Here is a 22597-nt window from a genome sequence, read left to right as displayed (position 1 = left end):
ATCTCTATATATGTATCAGTGTTAACTTAATGACAGAAATTTTGGAGTAAAATATCAAATGTTTGCTTTTAAACAGGTTGAGATCTTCAGAGGAAACTGGCAGTAAGTTTTTGGTTGCTTGTCACTCATTTTAATTCCTCTCTGCAAATCTCACTCTGACAATTCTGAAGTACAAAATCCAAAAGGAGGTTGATTTACTATAGTTGGAGGGTTACAGGAAAATATTCAGCTATTGTTTCATATGTTAGTTATTAATTTGTACTTTAAAGTGAAAGATTTTTTTTTATGAGGACATGTTTTCCTCATGGTAACTGCAAAATCTTAAAAAGATCTATTTTCATTCTAGTCTGCCCAGTAATGTTGTCCTTTTCAGGAGAAGGAAATTCTTTAATATGATAGTGCTGCTTTCATCCCTGGCAGTCTAAGAGACCTCCTGATTTAAAGCAGGTTGTATACCTGAGGATAGATTGTGATGTAAAATTTTTAACGTACGCTTATTTTTCAAGTTGGAGTTTGGTGTAATTCCTCTGTTTGTGTGGTTTCCCTGAAATTATGGAATCAGTGAAGGACTGAATTTGTTATGAAATGGCCAATGAAGAAATTCAAGGTTATAGCAGGGAATGACTTTGTTCCACTAAAGTAGAGTGCTAGTTAACTTCACTTGTATTTGTTGCCTTTTAGTCTATCTTACAGTTTTCCTGACATGCCACTTAGCTGTAAGAGGCTGAGCAGCTGGGCATCTATCTCTTTTTGAGGCTAGCTGTGACACAGAAATGAGTTGCTTTTAGACTTATCTCCTCTTCAAGCACTGCTCTCTCTGGGTCTGGCTTTGCACAAAACGCTGCAGTGCTGAAGCACACTGCTGCAAGTGTAGTGAGTTGTGGGGCTACTCTCTAGAGCACACCATGGCTTTGATTAAAATCCGGTTTTCCCATTCTCAAAAGGAATGACTTAGTCACCATTCCCCTTTTCATGTTTGTTGTTTTACAACATATGAAATATAATGAAGCTAGTTGGGTCCAGCAAGAAACAGAGCAAAAGGGACCTTGAATCACCAAGCGCACTCAGTGGAAATGCTGGCCCTTCTGCCAACATCTATCTGTGTTTTTTATTTAAGATCTCTTTTGCTAGGAAAGGGAATATAAGCAAATAAAATACACCAAGAAGAAAAGTATAATGTTCAAATATTTTGATGAAGATTCAGTTTTGATTATCTCATTTTTCAGAATTAAAAGTAGTACAGTAAACATATTCTCTGAAATAATCTGGCATTTTGGAGGATTGTTTTCCAATAGAAAAAAGTTATTTCATCTAATTAATAGAAACACGCTCATTAATCTTGTTTTTATTAAAAAGACTTTTTGTAAAACAGATTTTTGGACCAAATTTGATCTGGCTGTGCCTGCTGAATATGTAACCACAGAACTTGTTGTCTGTTTATATTTTAACAGCATTTTAGATGCTGTGGCTTAATGTGACAGTATTATTATAACATTGGTGTAATAGTGTAGTTAATGGAATGCTTAATGACTGGGGATGGAGTTGGAAAAATCATGCCTTTGGGAGGCTGTGAAGCATGATGGACAGCAAAGTGCTTTTAATATCCCAGAGGTGTAATTGGCTTAGAGAAGCTATATGTCCTTGAGGTTAATATCCCAAGTTTCCCACTATTTCCCTGAACAAATAAGTCATCTGGCTATATTACGTTGATGACTGAAATCTGCCAGTATACTGTACATTATAATGTAGTTAAAGCCTATTAGTGATTCTCCTCTTTAGAATGCTGAGACAGTAATTCTGATTAATCTGTTTCATGACAAACTCTGGGATGGAAGGAATTAAAAATTCATGCATTTATCTCTGCTATAATAATTAACATAATGACCCTTTAAACGTTATTTTAGATATCTTTGCTTGCTTGAAAACATCTCAAGATCTGCATCATCACTACTCAGGTAAGCAGGAGGCACCAGAATGATAGCTGAGTAATTTAACAAATTAAAAAGATCATTAGTTCTTCCCCTGTCATCCTCTGTGATTTTCATTTTGAGGAGTTGCACAATTGCCCATTGCTAAGAAGGTTCTGTATTAATTCATACCTACCACTCCAGTGAGGAAATTATGAATTGTTTTCTTGCTGCTAATTGCTCCATTCCCAGTATTTCTGGCAAATTCAGAGCAGAAGGTAGATAATCGCTTTCAAAATATCAGTGGAAACAACGAACAGAGCTCCAATTCCTTGGGGGGGCAGAGGAGGCACTCATTTGTTTATAGCTGTCACTGCCCCTCACACCTCCCACATCCTCCTTTGTACTTTCTGGAATTGGTTTCTTCAGTTAATTGGTCCTGTACTACTTAATCTGTGTTTATATACCTATGAACTCCTGGAAACCTGGCAGGGAATACGTCATTTGAATACTAATTGCCCACAGTCCTGTCTTTTCCTGAGCCGAGTACGCACAGATTCCCTTTCCCACATGGCTGGGACACTGGTTTTTCCTGGAGGAAAGTGGAGCAGTGCATGCCGGTAGGTGTCCCAGCTGCCCATGGGACTTGGCCTCCTGTAACGGTCAGCCGAGGATGACACCGGGGGCATGGGCAGCCTCCAGAAGTTCAACAAAACTACATGATTTTCACTGGGAATAGCACCTCCTGGTTTGTCATCAGTGTACAGGAGTAATTTCTCTGATGTCTTGGCGTTGTTGCAGTGGTTAATTTGGCTCTTGTCAGGCATGCTATTTGAGATTGGGTAGGACTTTTTAGCACTGATGGGAGCGCTTTCCTTTATGAATTGACAAATGTGTCGAGAGGTTTCCCATGTAGGTTTTCTTTCCTCAGGAGGATCACGATAGAATTTAGCCAACTAAGCCCCAAAGCTTGATACTAAAATCCTGCACCATATACTGCTTATGCATTATTTTTGCTATCATGTTGTGCAGGCAAATACAGTTCTGCTTCTCTGCACACTCAAAAAACCTTGAGTTTTGACCCAAGTTCAGCAGTTGGTGGAAGTCCACTTCACATTGCTTCTCAAGGCTCTAGAGTGGGCGCTGACAGAGGTCTGGCAGCTCCCCTGTTCACATCCTTGTCCCTGCTATGCACTGATTTTGTGACTAGAGCATGTTCGTGCTGAGGCATCAAGGAAGGACCTTGGTTTTCAGTCCATGCTCTAAAACAGTTCAGGCATGTTAACCAATGCCTGTTAAATTCGGAATATGTAAACAAATCTTGAAGTGGAGTCTGAAATGCAGATCTTCTCAAATGAGGACCCTAATTCATGGATTGACATGTTATGGGTCTCCTTTGTGCTGTCCTTCTGGGCTAAATAATCTCTAATTAATTTCTGCTCAGAGAATTAATCTTGAAAAGAAGGACAGATGGTGTCCAAGCTCTGGAAGAGTCTGCCATCAGGGTTTTTTGGTTGCTCTGCAGAGAAACACCGCTCTGCTGTGGTTCACTCTCTGCTTTGGAAGCTACTTTTGTCTTCAGGCATTGAATAGGGAAATTAGGCAGGCAGCACTGTAGTGTCTGAGTTGCCTTCTTGTTCTAGTCTTACTCTCTTTGTGGCTTACTTCACCCCTCTCTCCCCCTTCCTGACAACTGAGTCATTGTGAGTACAAATCCATAAATATTTATTTGGCGCTCTGAAGTTTTGAAGGTGTTTGCCTGAGAAATAAGCCAATTAAGGAGATATAATAATGTTACTGATGTTGTTTGGCAAGGAGCCCAGATGAAGAAACACTGCTCTGTGCAGGGCAAGCTTGGATTTTCCTGTGATGCCTTGCTAAATGCCCAGGTGCTTCTGAGCCTGACAAGACAGGCAGTGAGGGCAGCTGGGGCCAATGCATCGCATTGGCACAGTACAAATGTTGCTGTACTGGAGCTGGCAGGAGGAGGAAGCAGTGGCAGTCCTTGGTGGATGGAAGAGGATGAAGAGTTAGCAGAAACAGGTCTTCTAGCCAGAGTGCAAGGGGCTTGTCCCAGAGAACCTGTTTCCTTGGAAGGAGGGAATCAATGCACAGGGGAAAGAGTGGCAGCTCATGCTTCTGAGATACCATAGGCCTGCAAAGCAGAGTTGCTGACTGGGTAGAATGGTGATCAGATCTGACACAGGATCACACTGCAGCCTCTTTGGCTTTGCACACTACAGTAAAGTGCTGCCAGATGTTTTTGAAACTCAGCCAGCTTGTTGTTTATTCAGTATAGTAGTGAAATCTATGTTGTTTGCAGCTGTTGAAAGAAACAACTTGATGAGACTTGCTCAGACTATACCATTTACACCAGTGCAGCTCTTTGGTGAGTACCAGCTTCCTGCTTATGTTTTTTGCTTTATAAATAGTCGGTGCATTATCTTTTTAAAGGCTGTGTTTGAGAAATTTCCTTGGATTAATTTCAGCAATTCTTTTCTAAAAGAGAAGAACCAGGACAGAATTGTAGTCATGCAGTAATTTAGGGGCTTTTGGAGGTCAGCTGGTGAAACTCCTTCTGCGGCCAAGTCAGATCAGGTTGCTGAGGGCCTGTCCGATTGCATTTTGAATATGTCTATAAATGGAGAATCCTCAGCTTCACTGGACAACCTCTTCCAGTGTTTTACTGACTTTATTGTGGACCTAGTATTTTTTGCAGTATTTGTTGGGGGTTCCTTTGCTGTAGCTTTTATCTGTTGGTATTTATGTGATTACTGTCAACCAAAGTGGTGAGCCTAACTCCATCTTCTCTATACCTATCATTAGGATAGCTGAAGACAGCAAAAATATTCCCCTTAACCTTAATACCTGCATGCTCTCTCTCTCTCTCTCTCTCTCAGACACACACACACATATATATATGTATAGGATATCCCATCCAGAAGAAAACCAGGTATTGGTTGAAAGAGCACTATTCCTGTACCTGGTACAGAAAACTTGTAGTGTAGTAAGGAAAAAGAGCTGTGCTGTAACTGAAGAGTGGTAGAGAATAATAAATAAATTGTTTGGAAGAGTTGTGAAATTAGTCTGCAGTATTGGCTTACAGCAGCAGAAGCTCTGCCTCTAGACACATGAGATCTAGGTGCCTTCTTTTCAATGGGCAGAATATTTTGTCTCACAGCAACTAATTGCTGATACTTGCAGCATCATAGGATTTCTTTGGGCCAGATTGCTGCAGATAATTAATATAGCTATAAGCATATTGAACATTCTAATCTTTGAAGCTCCCAGGAGACACCTTTTTAGGTATTAAATTGTCAAAAGATAATAAAATGAAGATTTAATGTAACATTAAAAAATGTGTCTAGTTATAGTATCTTTATTCAAGTGACTGTCTTCTATGTAAGACACTGACTTTTCCATTGCTTTATTTTAAATTAAAATGTGTGCAGATTGTGGCGTTTGACAGTATCTACATTTGTGCTAACTTGTGAAGGTAGGCTTGGGAGCAGGGACGTAATCTACTCCTCTGAATCCAGTTTGTCCTTCCTTATGCCATTCTTTGTCATTTTCAGATGTAGTTACCTCATCACACTTGCCAGTGAAAACCTATTTCTTATGAATTAACATTGCAATAATGTGAGTTGCAAGAAGGAAAGCCAGGTTTAAAAAATCAGTCCACTTTTCTGTTAGTTTACAAATGATGGCAACAGAAAGGCATCTTGCTTACGCTGCAAGAGAGGAATTCTATTACAACTACATAGGGAAACAGAGTGTGAGCGAGTTAAAGCTCACCAGGTTTGTTCTGCTTTCAGAAAACTGTTATTAGCAGGAGCAGAACATCTGAAATTTTGTGCAGTACAAATAACATTGGAATTTGTAGGAAAAAGACAAATCGTAGTTTAAAACACCAAAACTGTAAACTTCCTGTTAATCTGCTTTAGCTTGTTCTCCTAGGATTCCTTTCTCCAAGGAGAGTCATGTCCTTTTCAATCTAATTTCCCTGTCTCATTGTAGCCAAGTTACCACTTTTGAAACAACTCAGCTATTTGCGTCTAAAGGTGGCACTCTGCAGCCCTTTAATTTTGTAGTCAATAACTATTACAAGCTGTGTGTGTTTGTTTGCCTTGTTTATTTGGTGGGGTTTTTTTTGTTTGTTTGTTTGTTTGTTAAGCATAGTTACAAGGAAAATACTGTGAGTGTTCCATGGATCTTGATTAACTTAAAACCAATCTTACTAAAAATTCCCCTTCTATATCAGTGCATAAACAGGGGGAGCCACACTCAGGGCGTTTAAAGCTCATACACTGGAGATAGAATGGTAACCCTTGAAAAATACGTACTTTTAAAGTTCAACCATCTTTAAGTACTTAAAAAACTGTGGCAAGTGAGATTGATATGCTGGTCTATATAAATCAATGAGCTTTGCTTGTGTGGAAGTGTCCAGGAGGTCTTAAATTTATCTCTGTTTGGAGGCTTAATATAAGCTATTTGGAGCACTTAGGTTATCACAGTAGATCTGAAGCAGAATGTATGTAGTAAGTCGTATAAGTTTAGGCTGGTGAAGTTTTCACACAGATGAACAGTAATGACAAAAAAGCTCTCTTTTAAAGTGTGGCTTACAAAGGTGTGTAAAGTGGTATGTTATTTTAAGTCACCAAATCAAAATGCAGTTCTCTCCTGTTTCTGCAATGTGTGGCTTCTGCTAACAAAACTTCCTTTTATTTAAGCTGGAGAGGAAGTTACGGTTTATCGGCTAGAAGAAAGTTCACCTATGAACCTTGATAAAAGCATGTCTTCCTGGTCCCAGCGTGGTATGGCTGCAATGATCCAAGTCCTGTCACGGGAGGAGATGGATGGGGGTCTGCGGAGGGCCATGAAGGTCATTTGTACTTGGTCTGAGAATGATGTATTAAAGCTGGGACAAGTATTTATTGTGAAGTCTTTTCTGCCAGAGGTGGTTCAGACTTGGCAAAAGATCTTTCATGATGGCACAGTGTTACATCTCTGCCTGAGGGTGAGTTCAGAGCTGAAGGTACACTGACTGGTCTAGCCTGATGTGCCTTAAGTGTTATACTGCTTACATGTGAATGTCTTCAGCGTTGTTGACATGCAATCTGATGTTATCTTTTGGAAAGGAAAAAGGTTTTGAGGAAGGTATATCTCCCATTTGTAAACAGTATACAGTCAGGTGTTTGTTTTGAATAATTCATGGCACCTTTCCTCATGAAGAAGAAAGTGATGTTTATAACATTATTTTCTTCAGGAGATCCAACAGCAAAGGGCTGCCCAGAAGTTAATCTATACCTTCAATCAAGTGAAGCCTCATACTATTCCCTATACTCCAAGGTAAAATCACTGTCTTTCAAGTATTAGGTGTCAAAGGTTTCCCTTTTCAGCTGTGTCCCAGGTCTAGTGCAACCTCCTTTTCCATAGCGGGTTGAAATAGCTGCTGCTTAGACAGTCTAATGATAGTTAATCAACTTTTCAAGAGGAAAGGTAGGGAGCTTTGCACTTTGTCTTAATAGCTACATGTGATGGCAAAATAAGCTTCTTCATAACGCTGTTCCTTAGACTTAAGCAAGACTTGCCTTTTATACAATTAACATAAGACAATTTGATATAGCTTATTTACAGTGGGCTGGTGTAAATCAGGTTATGTTGTTTGTCCATAAACTGTGCTTTCTGGTCATGTGCTTTGTTTTGAGAGTTACCAAACTGAGAAAGCCTTTGTGCTATCTACCATTTGGTACCTCCTGCTGTTCAAAATGCTCCAGCTAGGGAAGACGTGGCCTCCTTTTTGATATATTTGTTTTGCATCATGCCATGTGCTGACTGTGAGGATGTTCATTACCCTGCCAGCTCCTGATAGACAGCATTTGTATCTACAGGTTCTTGGAAGTTTTCCTCATCTACTGCCATTCAGCGAACCAGTGGCTGACCATTGAGAAGTACATGACTGGTGAGTTTCGGAAATACAACAACAACAACGGAGATGAGATTACACCCAATAGCTTGCTGGAAGAACTGATGCTGGCATTCTCTCACTGGACCTACGTGTACACCCGTGGGGAACTCCTTGTCCTGGATTTGCAAGGTGACTGCTAGCATGGTATCACTATTTGAAACCCAATGATAAGCAATTGTCTCAAAGGAGAATTTAATACTAAGGAATGGGTCAAATTCTGTTCTCATTTACATACTGTCAAAGCTCAAGAAACTCTTGGATATCTGTTGTGTGGCACTGATAAATGGGTATCCACAGAAACACTCTAGATTAAGGTAGGTGTAATGGGAAAATAATTGGATTTCAAATACGTCTAGACTGAATGGGCAAAAGAGCAGGTAGATAAACTGTGCAGGAACATTTCAGCCATCTCCAAAAAACCACTCCACAGTTAAGGTATTTTTATTTTTGTTAAGATATATGAATAATACAGAGACTCAAGCGTACCCATGTATATATGCACACTTAATGTATGTCTGTATCTGTCAGAAGAGTGCAAACTACTATCTGTATTTTTTTTATTTTTCATATTAATAAATCTGTAAGCAGTTTACATAAGCTGCAAGCCTGAATGCTATTCACAAAGTCTGGTGACTCCTTCAAAGAGCATGTGATCACTTTGCTGTACATATGTAAGTGGGAACATGGCACATTTTAAAGAGATAAAACAGTTGACAATGTTCAGAAGATCAACATCACCCATCAAACAGTATAAACACTATTGTTTGTCATTTCTGTCAAGGGAAATGTGTATGGGTAGGCAGGGACTTAATGTATTTACATTTTACAGCATCCAGAAGCTGTGAATTACAAAAAGACATGCTTATTATGCAAAATAAACCTATAATTCCATCCTTGCCTTCATTTGGTTTTAGCTGCACATGAAAAAAAATACAGAAAGAGTAGGTGTGTATTCCTCACCATAGCCTACTAGAATTTGTCTGAAGTTTGCTTGGGTTTATTATACAAATCTCGACAGTTCCAGACCAACTGTGTTGGCTCAAACACAGAGAATTTAAACATCTATGTAAATCTTATCAAGACTGGAGCTTCAGTTTCCATCTCAAACAAACTGAAATCTGCTCTGGTTTTGGCCTTGTGTATATACTGTAGTTCTCTAATCTGGAGTTTAGGAAAAGTGCAAGGGCTGTTCCCCTTGGAGTTCTAATAGAATTAATCTATATCACAATTTACTATGTAATACCAGGGCCATCTCCACATACATATACACCACATTTTGTCTAATTTACATCAACTGAAATGACCCTTATTGAAGAGTGTTACAATTTGGGGGTATTTCAGTCACAATATGCTATTTCCATAATCTTTACTGGTTTTCATTGCAGAGTATAAACGTACCATCAGTGGCCTATTGAAATAAAGATAATTGCGTATCATATGATCATAGACTTTTTTCATTAGTGTAAAAGCATAATGATTTCCTCAGATATAAGAAAAGAACATTTTGGTAAAATGGTAGTACGTCATCAGTTTGGGGAAAACTGCAACATAGGTGTCACCATTCAGGTATCATAATGAGATTATTTATTTAATACACTTCCATGGCCATTCAGAAGAAAAAAGAGATAACAGACACAAGCATTTGCAAATTGCAAAGTTGTGGCTTGTTGTGTTTGTTACCTTGAAGGGAATCTGTATCTGAGAGTAGATCTATTGATATCAGTAAGATCCACATCTGATTAATACCTTTACTCCAACTTAAATAGCAGTCTTACAGTTGGTCACATTTTGCTTAGTTAGTTGAGCTTCAGCATAATATTTAGTGCATTTGTGTAAACCTTCCATCTACATATAAATAAACCTCAAAGCAGCTGCAGTCAGGACTGTAATAAGAGCTCTATATGTTTGCCAATACTTAACAGATTTTTACACTCATAGAATTTTCTTTTTAACTCACATTTTAACTATGACACTTTATGATCTACAAAGAAAATGGATAATTACATTTTTGTTAAGTGCCAGATTATGAAATCATGACTACCTTCCTTTGTAACACACACTGTTGATTTTGTTGTAGGTGTTGGGGAAAACCTTACAGATCCATCTGTGATTAAACCTGAAGACAAAAAGTAGGTTTATTTCTGATAAAATTGTCATTCACTTCAGATGTTCTGCCAACAGTCTGTATATTTAGGGTGTTTTTTATGTTTTGTGTGAGAGATTTAATTATTTTTCCCATGGTGTTCTGGGTTAAATGAAGGTATGATGGCAATGGAAAAACTACATTCTCACCTGTTCTTTGGAGGACTGTGGGTTTGGGGGGTTGTAAGTGTTCCAGCTCCCAACATGTGGTGAGAGGTGTATGAAAGGTGGGGAGTCTGTGTGGCTGTGCTGGGAGCACAGGAGTTTTCCAGGGCTATGCAGGGAGAGCAGGAATTGGAGACAGAAGACCCTGTAAGTCTCTTCACAAATTTGTACCGATGGAGGTCATCAGTACTTAAATGTGTAAGTCCGGTTTCCCTTATGTGGTGGGGCACTGTTTCATGGAGTATATGGGGCCACAATAGCTTAAGAGGATGAGGAGAGGGCCTCTGGATCTCTGATCTTTCCAATAGGTCCTAGTGTTGCATTTAAGCATGCTGCACCTTACAGTCTCAGATCCATGACACGGAGATGGTGAATCATGTGTGGAAAGTTACAAAAACTAAAGACACTACATAGAATTAGCAGTCTGCCTTCATGCGTCAAATTTCAGAATCAGAGCCACAGCCATTCTCCCATCCTGTGACCTTGCTGCTCGGTGGTATTTGCTGTAGGGAGAGGAGAAGCAGTGGTGTTGATGGTTGCTGCCCTGCAGGGTCCTCTTCTCTGGGGAGTCTTCCTAAACCCACACATCTTTCCAGCTGTGGCCTGGCATCCCTGCACCTCCACTGTCTTGTGCTCAGGTTGGCTCCCACTTGCTCAGCTCATGTCATCTGATGGAAGGGGTGTCTCATGTTTGAAAAGAAGGAAGATATAAGTATGAATAGTCTGATTTAATTACAAAGGGCAGTTAACTATAGAAATATCAGATGACTCGCCTAGAACTCAGAACAAGCAGGGTCTTAGTTGTGGGACTTTTATTAATATTTCATTATTAAGATTAGTAATAAATGACTGTATTAATGTTGCATGATTGTTTAAATATGAATGTAGGTGTATTGGCCATATAATATTTATTTTGGAAACAACATCAAAATTATGCTGAGCACCTCACAGTGACAAACCTTTGCCCTAAGTAGGTCATAGGACTGTGACAGAAGCACAAGGGTAGCTTAGGATAGAGAGGCAGAGAGGTCAAATCATGTAGTAGTTCACTAGATTTTAGCAAACATTTTTAAGGTATTATTACAGATACTGGTTTTCTACTGTTCAAGTGGATTTTTTATATCAGTGGTAGCATAAACTGTAATAGTTATTACTGAAGACTGTGGCCAGTCATTGACCACAGTACTTCACATGGCAACTTGGCTTATCCTCTTTAAAATAGGAGTAATATTTATCTACATTATGTTTATTAGTGTCCTTCTGGATTATTTTTGTTATAAAATAATTTTGTCATGTGTACTAAAATTTGATCACACAGATCTTATTTTCAGAACTTTTTGTTGGTTTTTTTTTTTATCATCTGCAAAACAGTCAAATCCTCGTTAAAGAGCAAGTGTTGATTAATTAATCAAAACCAGCTTGATTTTCTTATGTTCAGGGAAATCTTCAGAATAGCAAGTTGTGAAACTATATTGTTTTGATTCAGGGGTCTAAAGGAATAAGGCAGTGAAACTGTGAATGGATTCTGTAAGCAGCTAGCAGATATCCAGTTCCAAGAAACACTTTCTAAATTAGTAATAATAATAACTATGTAAAAGTACTGTCTTTGCTCCAACCTTCTTTGCTCTAACCTTCATTTGGTCACAAGAGAAACTTTTCTGGCAGGAGCAAGATCTGTTTTAAGTTTTCATTTGTAAGTAAGATACTTAATCAATAAGATAAATAATCAAAACCTGTGCACTGCCTTAAAAGTTGCTTTGAGCTCATTTTCTCTTAGAAGCCTGGGAGACAATAGATGGCATCTGACTGACGGGGCTGATTCAAATTTTAGCACTCCTTATAGTTAAATTATTTATGTTTTGCTTCTTTAATTCCATTGATTTAGTGGCTCATGTCAATATCTTGTAATGAGTCTTTTCTTTCATGCATCCTGCATGCTGTCTTGAAATGGACTTTGTAATGGCAAAATGTGACCTCTAGCTCTGTGATAGTGCATTGTGTCTTGGTTTTAGATACAGTACCAAGACAAAAATAACAGATCTGTTTGGAAAGTATGCCTGGTACTGTGACATCTCAGACAGATCCTGAGATGATGTAAATTGGTGTAAGTTTATGGACATTTAACATCAATTGAATATCTCGCAATGTGCACTGCATAGGGTGTATGAAGTGATAAAATGATGTGGGTATATGTCCTGGTTTCAGCTGGGATAGAGTTAATTGTCTTCCTAGTAGCTGGTAGGGTGCTATGTTTTGAGTTCAGTATGTGAAGAATGTTGGTAACACTGATGTTTTCAGTTGTTGCTAGTAGTGTTTAGCCTAATGTCAAGGATTTTTCAGCTTCTCATGCCCAGCCAGTGAGAAAGCTGGAGGGGCACAAGAAGTTGGCACGGGACACTGCCAGGGCAGCTGACCCAAACTGGCCAAAGGGGTATTCCATACCATATGACGTCACACTAGTGTATAAACTGGGTGGAGTGGGGGCGGGGGGAATCACGGCTCGGGGACTAACTGGGTGTCGATCGGCAGGTGGTAAGCAATTGCACTGCACATCACTTGTACATTTCAATCCTTTTATCATTGCTGTTGTTATTTTATTAGTGTTATCATTATCATTATTGGTTTCTTCTTTTCTGTTCTAGTAAACCATTCTTATCTCAACCCATGAGTTTTACTTCTTTTACTGATTTTCTCCCCCATCCCACTGGGCGGGGGGGGGGGGCGGGGAGTGAGTGAGCAGCTGAGTGGTGCTTAGTTGCTGGCTGGGGTTAAACCACAACAGTATAATGTTCATAAAAACATTTCCTTTAAAAGCAGAAGTAATCAAGGCACAGCAGTAAGGTCGTGACACAGAGCAGTCCCTGCAGATTCCTGTACTGCCTAAACGTTGGGAAGAGTTGTCTCATAAGCAGTACTCTGGATGCTCTTTTTAGCATGTACTACTTGCCCAATCCACAAGAAAGTCCACATGGGTAAAGCTTTCACAGACTTTAGGTGCAGCGTGTCTGTAGAGCAGATTCAGAGATGAGGAAAATAGTGGGCTGAATCTCAAATTGGAAGGAACTGATGCATTGGGCCTGCTGAGAGAGGTGAGAAAAAGGGTGCTGGCAATCAAAAATCTCAATACAAACTTGAAAAGGAGGAGTCAGAGGTGCTAGGTCTCTTACTCTCCCTTTTGAAAGCTCTCAAGCAGACAGTGATTGGCTGAAGGTTTTAGAGAGTGGAGACTGTGTTCTCTGAAGCTACTCATTAGCATGTGTTTTGAAGAACAGATCTATTGAATTTTACCAAGCTGTGCACTTCCAGCCAAACAATTTACAGCTGAATTGCTGCCAGTAGACAAAACATCTGCATGAACTGAACCTCCACTGTAGAAACCTGCACAGCAGAAACAGGTGGACTGGAAACTAAATCTACAAAAACATAGTGAATAAGTGACTTGGGTACCTCCCTGGGAAGGTGCTACTTGCCAGGAAGCCCCCCACAGTCCTTTACCTTCCATCAGTAAAGCCCTGTAAATGTCTTACTGTCTGCTTTGAGCATTTGTAGCTCTGGACTATTAAGAAGCACTCTGCATCAGCACAGTCTGTGTTAACTGCCTGCCAGCCAGGACCAGTCTGATACAATCTGGTAGGCTTTTATGGAGCATAACTATTAGGTAAGGTTCTGAACAAAAGGAGAAACATGTTTTGCTTTTTAAAGCCCATTAGCTCACATTAATGCACCTTCTTCGGAAATAGGAAAGCTGGGCTCTGTATTTTGGTCCCCTTGGAAACAAAATCAGACCTTGAATGACCAGGAGAGTGACCTTGTTTATAAAACATTTGTAGGGTTAGAAGGGACCTGAAGAGTTCAGCTGGTTCTTGTTCTGCACCAGGTTATTCCTGGCTTTACATGTCTTGTGCAGACAAATCTTAAGGTCTTCCAAGGATGACCTTAAAAACTTCCCAGAGCATCTGTTTTCAATAGTTTGCTATCATTACTGTCCAAAAGATTTTTCCTGATTTCCTTCTTGAAACATTTATTTCTGGTCCTCTCTGCTGTTGACATAGAGAAAAAAATTTCAACAAGCTCAAAGACAGTCATCATTTTCTCCTTCAATTTCTTTTTTTTCTTTTTAGGCTACCCCCTAATCTTTTCATATATGTCATGATATATAGACTGCTGGTCATTCTTGATATTTTCCCAGTTTAGCCCCATATTTCTTGAAGCAGTTTTCCATATTTAAATGCAGTATTCCTCTTGAACCTTTGCTGTCTAGAGAGGAAAGATTACTTCATATGTAATCTTACTTCATTATACTAAGGCATAGAAATGGCTATATAGCATCATGTTGTTTAAAGTGTATGTATGGCACTTAAATAATATTTCATGTCTTGCCTTGACTGATGTATTAATCTGCAGTAAAGGCTGATTAGACAAGTCCTTCAGATGATCCAGGAGACAGATAGTCTTTAGTGTCTGCCAGAAATTAGAGAGATACTAAGCTTTCTATAGTAGTTTTGGCTAATCATTGCTTTTCTTCTGTGTGAAAAGGGAGAGTGTCATATTTGAAAACTGCTTTCTTTAGAGAGAATATATTTTGTTCGTGTGGATTATGGATAGATTTGAGAGAGTTGAAATCTTCTTCTATAGCTTCTCAGAACTGTAATTGATTTCAGATTCTAAAATATGTTGTTTCCACTCTGCATATCATTAAAATAAAATACTAGCATTCATAAAGTTTCTTTGGAAGTGTTTCTTGTGTGCTGTGTTCCATGATGTCTAGAATGTCAATTAAATTCTTGAGAATAATGGTGGAGCAATATTAAAATTAATGAACACTGATCTTTCAGACTACATTAATAATCTGTTATAATTATGTGGTACTTCTAATACATGTGTGGATATAGCTTGCTTCTGTTTGTAATTGTGTCAGCTTCACTCAGAGCGTGCAATACACTTCCACAAATGGATCACCTAGTAATGTTGCTGAATTGGCCAGAGTGCAGACACATGGAAATGAGCATAGGAAGAAGCCAATACATTTTAAACTCTTGCTTGTCAACAGTATACTGTGGGGTTTTTTTCTGTGCTGCATATTGATGTGACTAGAGCTCTGCTTGCTTTTGGCTCTCTATTCTTAAATAAGGTAGAAGTAAGTCCTTGCTAGCTCTGGTTTGTTCCAGGTACATACCAATAAAACCAGAAGCAAATCATTTGCTTGATGAGAATGACCAGTGGCTGCACCAGAGCCACCCAGATTCTGGCGTATGTTGTCTAAATGTCACTGTGCCCAAATTTCCTTTGAGCATTTTAGTGGGAACTGCTGGGTCTGTCCTGTCTCCCTTTAGAGCATCTCTGAGATGCAGCAGGAAGGAAAAATAGTGTGGGGTATATGTAGGCTAATACTTTACCAGGATTGGCAATTTTCTTGTCCCAGAGCTAAGAAACTTGTGATGTACACTAAGCTTTGATTGTCTTTATGTGAAGGGCTAACTTATCTCTGATTAAAAATTGGAAAACATTGTGATCTCCCTCCCCTGCAATTGGTTTATTTTGAGTTCATTGATTATTTAATAATATTTCTTCTAGATCTGGAAAGATGGTATTCGGACCAGCAAACCTAGGAGAAGGTGCAATAAGAAACTTCATCACAAAGCATCGTTGTAACTCTTGCTGCAGGAGGCTGAAACTTCCTGGTATGCAAAGTAAAGATTAATTTTTAATCTTTGTATAACTTTTTAAGTTCAAGGAAGTAAAGGCCTAGGTATGCTATAAAGACAAGAACCGAAATTCTATTGAGCTGAAAGACTATAGCAGGCACACTCTGTCTGTGCAAAGGCAGATATAAGAATATTGCTCTTTTGCCCAGCAACCGTTTAAGTGTTGGAGCCTATCAACCTGATGTTAGCATTCAGCAGGAAAACTTCTACCAACTAAATTGTTTCCTTGCTTTGCAAAACGGTAGCTCATTTTTCCAGGGTCGCCACTACAGATAACATCAGCAATAATTTTTAGAATGAGAAAGAGTAACAATCTAAAAATTAACAATGCATTAGCTGGGGAAAAACTCAGTGGAGGTTTCCTGGCCCTGGGATAGGGTCCTATACACTGCAGCCCTTACTTCTGCTTAGTTGGATTGCCTGTTGTTCATGTTAGATTTGATAGAGTGTGCTTCTGTTTGATGTGGGGCAGATTTAAAAGACTCAAAGCCAAAATAGATTGCTATTCTGGATGAATTTCCACCCACCTATTTTTTTCTGGGGGAAGGCTCCTTCCTTTCAGTGCCTACATGGAGTAATAACTGCTGTTTGATTCTGAAACAGAAACTGCAGTGTTACTGTTTTGATTATTTGTGTCTGTGGCAGCTAGAGATAATAGAGGGGAAAATCAGCTGAATGAATACTATCAGGGAGGGTTCATTCATATCAGTTCACACCATTTTGGGTCCCCCCAGGGCTCTCATCCCCCTGGCTATGATTTGGTATGCTGCAGATTTTCTTCCTCCTGGAAACCGCTAACAGACTGCCACCAGTCACTGGGTTGGACACTGCCTGGGGTGTACATGCTTTTCAAACATTTACTTGGCTGCATTGTTGAATTTATTTTCTTGCCATAGATTTGAGAAGAAGTGACTACACACTGGAAAGGGTCGGTCCAGCCTTCGAAATAGAAATGGAGATAAGCACCAGAGGAGCTGACGATGCAGATGAGCCTTCAGAGTATGACACGCGGCTGTGAAGCAGTGGCTGTGAACAGAGCCCATGTGTTTGCGTGCTGAAAAACCTGCCCCTTATCACTGCCATGGGTCAGTCCAAAAGTAACAAATGCAGGTGTCTGAGTGCAGCATCTGTCAGCCCTTGACAGACCCTATAGGCAAGGAATAAAAAAAATTATCTTTGTTTACTCCCCTTCAGTGCTCTTGTGCTGGTTTTTCTCGTACAGTTCAGTGAATTGCCAGGAGCTGGTCACCCCTTAGCTGGATGAACTGTCCCATCAGTGCCTTTTTTTTTTGTAAAAATTAAAAAAAAAGTGTATTATGGTTCCAAACTGTGCTTTCTTAGGAGAATGACCGTGACAAGCATATTTCCTAGGGGGAGTTATTTGATGTTTCTCTCTCTGCTCTTTTTAGTAAATAACTGAATGTATACACACATGCAAATCATTCATTTTCAGAAGCAGAGACCACTCAGCCCCATGCTCACTTTTCCCTTGGCATAGGAGGCTCTCCCGGAAACTGCAGAAATACTGCTTTCTCTTTATTGTTGATTTTGATGCAGAGACAAACCAAGAATGTATGAGTAATGAATCAGTGGTTTAAACAATAGTCACTGATACAGCAGGTAGACTGAAAAATTTTGTGGGAGTTTCACCCTGATTTTTTTTCACATACCAAGAATAAGTTGAACAATGAAGGGTTAGATTATTGGACCCACAAGGATCATTGACCTTTCTCATTTTGAGTTGATGAAATTTGATAAATCTATGATCTCTAATACAAACATAAAGAATAACCTTGAACGTGATTCAACTTTTAACCAGGACCTGCCTTTCTTTATAACATTTTAGCTTCAGAATGTTTTAAAATTGTAATTGGCAACCAGGATTTTAGAAGTCACAGAGAATAATATGTTCCATTTGTATTTAACTCCTTGTTGATAGTGTCAGGCTGTATGTAGGACTTTTGTCTAACAGTGGTGCATTTATATGTATGCTTTTGCAGCATCTGCATCTGTTTCTATTGATGTAATCTTATTTCAGTAGAAGTTCACAAAACACAAAAATCAGTTACATGCAATATGATTTTCGTAGAATAAAGATTGAAATGAAGTGCTCAGCAGAAATGTCTCTAATAAAACTAGTGTTGTTTTACAGATCACATCTATCATTAGAGCAACTTTGTACTTCTGTATTGAGCAGGAATACCTAATATTGAAATGTAAGTCAACAGAAAACTTTATACTTGAATAAGAAACAAAGTCATATTTCCACCACAGCTGATAGTAAATTTTAATGTGTACAGGGGCTATTTGTTATGATCTATCATTCATTTGGTATATTTAGAAAATGTCTATGTACACATAGGAATTGGAAGTTATGCGTTCCCAATTTTTATATTGATTATGATATTGATGATGGCATTGAAGTAATACCTACACTGTGTTCAGCTAAGATGTCTTCAGTTCCTGAGAGCATCCTGAAGATACTCTTCTTGCTTTTTATCTTTTTAAAAATAGTTTTATAAGATTATTTTTGTGAAAACCCCCCACCTTTATCCCTATTAGATTGTACTACTTATTTTGCAAAAATTATACTTCCCTTTGGCTTTTTTTTGAAACAATTCAATTTATCAGAAGGCTTAGCAAGTCTGTGAAAGAAATTGTTTAATTGCATGTCTACAGAATGGTGGTGGATTTTGATCCCTTTGCTGGTAAGGTAGTAGTTCTGCTTCCAGTGATCATCATCTTAAAATTTGGCTTTAGGGAGATATGTGCTTGCATGCATACATATATACATTAAAGACAGAACTTTCTCTACAGGATCTCTAACTGTTAGTATGCCTTTAAATTAAATTAAGTTAAATGACACATCAATATGTCTTCAAAGCCAGAGACAATTGAAGTCCTGCCCTGATAGTGTTGTTTTCCTCAATCATTGCCATAAATTCTGAACACATATACATTAGACACAAAAAATAAACTCCACACCAGGCTGGGCCTGAGCACCATTTGTTTCTTTTCAAGTTTTGAAGACATGCACAAGTCATACTTCAGATGATCTTTTCTTGACAACCCTCCTGTAGCCTTCAAGAGTGAGTGGCTTCTGCATTCATAACAATACTTGTGAGAATTCTTTCAGTATATAGCTCACTGTAGATTTATCTTATTTCATCGTGTTAGTACCCATCAAGGTACATGCTACTTTCCCCTCAGATTGGGGATCCTTGCAAGACACTAACCTGTGTTAAAATATAGTTGATATAAACATGTTTGATATTGAATTTTGCACAGTGTGAAGTATTAATGTGATGAAACAAGAAAAGGAGGCATTTGAAATTGTTCCATTGTATACTTGCATCCTAGCACTAATTTTTCCATGCATGGAGACACTAAGTTGAAAAATTCCAGTGATTCTGCAGGTTAATTATTTTTGCCTCACCTTTCTTTTTGTATTTTTTGGGGAGGGCTGATTCACATTTCACTAAACTATAAATCTGGGTATTTGGTTAAAGATCTTCCCTGCCCCCCCCAACTTTGTCATAGTTTAGTAATAAATTATAATGAAAATAATTTGAAAAAGTTATTTTTATTTCTTTTGAGTCATTGGTGTCTTTCTTACTACAAATTCTGTACATTCTTTAAATTGTCTTTTGATGTCTAAATACTGACCTCAGGTTGAAGTCCATGCCCACTGAAAAAACATGAAAAAAGCCCAGCAGCCTTTAACGAGAACAGCAATGAGCCCCACACTAAAACCATGGTGCATGTGGAATGAGAGATATGCAGGACAGGCTTCTTTCTCTAGCTGCTTGACAACTAGTGTGGAAGAGGAAATCTTGCGTGTCCAACCAGAGGGTTTTCTGATTATTAGTTTCAATGTTTTTGCTTAAAAGCACATACAGGAATTTATTTTATACTTCTGGTAGGTTCAGGAAAATAGTCCTGCTTAATTTGCTCAAATAAGCCAGGCAGTAAAGTTCTGAAAAAAAATTTGAAACCAAAGTATTTCTAAACTCACATTTTAATATGAGCTTAAAAGAAGCTTACTTAGGAATTCAGTTGGGATTACTCAAAGCAAAATGTATTTCTGGCAGCTGCTGCATTGGAGATGTAGCTTAAACACATGAAAAATATTCAGAAATTGCCAACCTCATTCTCAGGAAGGCTTTTTTCATTTCCTTTATTCATAGTTGTGGTGTATTCGGAGTTATTCATTTATTGTTAGTGCAATAAAGACAGAAGGGATATTACGTCTATATTTTCTAGAAATGGATTTGTATTTGTTGTGGTTTTGTCAATCTATTTCATACTCTTTCAAAAGAATAAAAATACATTTTCAAAATGTTTCTGTTCTTGATGGGTGTAGAATGAAAGAATATGTTTCCAAACACTAAGGGAAACAGGTGAAAGTAACGTACAGAAAATAATGCAGTTATTTTTATTTTTAATCTCAAGGTAATAAACAGGTATTAATTCTATATTTGTCATGTGGTTTCCAGGTCTCATTTTGTTTTAATGGTGTAGTAGTATTAGTTTCTATTCTTGTAGTCAATATGCTTGCAGCAAGAATATTTCTACACCTGTCCCATAAGTAAAAATTTCTTTTTACAGAAGCAGCAAGTAGATACTTTATAAGATGTTTTATTTACTTATTAGATCATAATTTATTAGATGTTCAATAAACTCTGGATTTTTTTTAGTTGAGATGTATGCTCGATTCTCAGAAAACTTGGTAGTTAGTAAACCAAATCACTGTTGCAGATTTAAGAAAAATAAATGTCATCACTTTAATATGACAATCTTATTTTTTACTCTAATTCTAGATCTGTGATGTAAAAAGCCTGGACAGCCACTAGTGTAAACAAGGAGCTGATGTAAATGAATGGCATTCCATTGACTTCTTTGTCAGATGTGTTATTTTATATCAGCTATTTTTATATCGGTTCTCCATTCTTAGGATGTTGATGCCGGTCACTTTTTGCTTGAAAAAGTGATCCCAGAAATAAAGAAAAGCATGTCTGGAGTGACTCAGGCCTTCACATCACCTGTGATCACATCAGAGTTGTCAGACCTTTCCTTGTTGCTAGACCTTTTGCAAGATCTGTTACTGCTTTTCAGCTTTTCTTTACTGTATTTGTCATATCCTGAATTATTCTGGAAGACAGTTTGATCCTCTAATTTATGGTAACTATTGCTGGGGAAGAAAAATTTCAAACTAAAACCAAACAAAAGCTATTTTCCTCTTTGATATTGAAGAGTGTGTAAACAGCTGCAATGCTCTGTTCATTTGCCTGCCTGCCATTAGTTCTGTTTGCAGGGACAGTGCAAATAAACTAGTGCTTTAAAATAACCTGGGTCCGTTTAGATGTTGATGTTCAGTTGTGATAAAGTGCTGAAGATTAAAGAAGAAAAATCAGAAAGGTCCTGCAGAAAAGCAGTGACTTTGTTGCCTAAAGAAAGTCTGGCTGTGTTCTTTGTGTCAGGGATTTAGGTAGATGGCTAAAACCTTCAATTTTTCAGGTTGTCATTGAACAAATATGATTTGGGTTTTGACACTGTGCAGGCAGTCTAACATACCCGTGGCATGGAAGAGGAGATGAAAGAGGAGGAGGAGGAGGAAGAGGAGGGGAGGTTGAGACACAGAGAGCAGTCTCTGACTTCTGAGCCTTTTGCCTGCTGTTTTTCCTGACTGAACTCTCCTCCCGTGGAGATACTGCCAACGTTGTCTTGTTTCTGTGGTCTGTAGCGTGAGGCAGGCTCTACTAAAACATAGAGCATTTGTGTGTACCATGCATCCCAGGTGGCCTGGTTTCAACAGAAAAGTGTCTCACCTGATAACGAAAAAAGAGATGCTTCTCCTCAGTTGACCCCTGCTATGAAATTTGAAGAATTACCTGACCTCTGAAAATGTCTGAGCAGCAAACTGTCATGTCACATGAACTAGGACAAACTACTCCATTAAATCAACACTGAGCTTTAACCTCACAATACACTGGAGCGTGAAATTTGGTCAGACCATAAGATCCTACCCAGGAAATGAGAATATTCAATTTCAGATAACCTCTGTGGAGCAGCTTGAGTTAGTAGCTAGCCTTGTATAACTATCTTCCACAATACAGTGAATGGATTTCAGCTGAGATGACCAGTAAGCAGAACGTAAATGCTGAGATTAAACTCAAGCTGTATAGGTTGCCCCAGATCAAACCCGGAGCTGACCTCACCTGAACCTGCAGCAAAGTGAAAGTGTTGGTTCTGACTGAGCTCAACTGATTCTTGGACAAAATGAAAGTAGAAGATGACCACAGATTATCCCAGCCTCTATCCACCTAGGGAAAGATTTGAACTCTTGTGGCAACCCCCTGGAATTAGGCCTGTAGCTGAGATTAAATAGCCATAAGGCATAGAAGAATTACTGACTGTGACCACTCTCAACCTCTGAGAAGCACAAAAGGGCTGGGGTTGGCCTGTGAAGAACATTAGCTGAGTATGGAGGCAGAATATGGCCACAAAATAGTGAAGAGGCCTAAAATGGATCTCAGATATCTTGTATGTATCAAATTAGGTATAATTGGTTCTGAATTTGACTTCAAATAACTTGTGGAATGAAAACAAGGGCCAGGGTGACCGTGGGTAATTTATTGGGTGTAAAGCTGACCTTCAATGACCCCAGACATCAGATGAGAGCAGCGTTGACCTCATATGATCCCAAGCAG

General features: G+C 38.7%; 1 protein-coding gene across 2 annotated transcripts in view; it reads left to right on the top strand.

Annotated features, from left to right (window-relative positions):
• The window catches only part of TRPM6 (transient receptor potential cation channel subfamily M member 6), a 109379-nt gene extending 88598 nt beyond the window's left edge, over positions 1-20781 (top strand). For both annotated transcript variants that reach the window (XM_030004071.1, XM_041120984.1), the window contains 9 exons: positions 77-102; positions 1905-1955; positions 4231-4296; positions 6638-6924; positions 7174-7256; positions 7799-8004; positions 9953-10004; positions 15757-15863; positions 16784-20781. In XM_030004071.1, coding sequence (XP_029859931.1) covers positions 77-102; positions 1905-1955; positions 4231-4296; positions 6638-6924; positions 7174-7256; positions 7799-8004; positions 9953-10004; positions 15757-15863; positions 16784-16905 — 1000 coding nt within the window. In that variant the 3' untranslated portion in view covers positions 16906-20781. The remainder of the gene's footprint in view (positions 1-76; positions 103-1904; positions 1956-4230; positions 4297-6637; positions 6925-7173; positions 7257-7798; positions 8005-9952; positions 10005-15756; positions 15864-16783) is intronic.
• The last annotated feature ends 1816 nt before the right edge of the window (positions 20782-22597 follow it).

This window comes from Aquila chrysaetos, chromosome Z (assembly GCF_900496995.4).
Source record: "Aquila chrysaetos chrysaetos chromosome Z, bAquChr1.4, whole genome shotgun sequence".
Classification (NCBI taxonomy): domain Eukaryota; kingdom Metazoa; phylum Chordata; class Aves; order Accipitriformes; family Accipitridae; genus Aquila; species Aquila chrysaetos.
The sequence above is the reverse complement of the archived record's forward strand: the minus strand, read 5'-3'. Positions and strand labels throughout refer to the sequence as shown.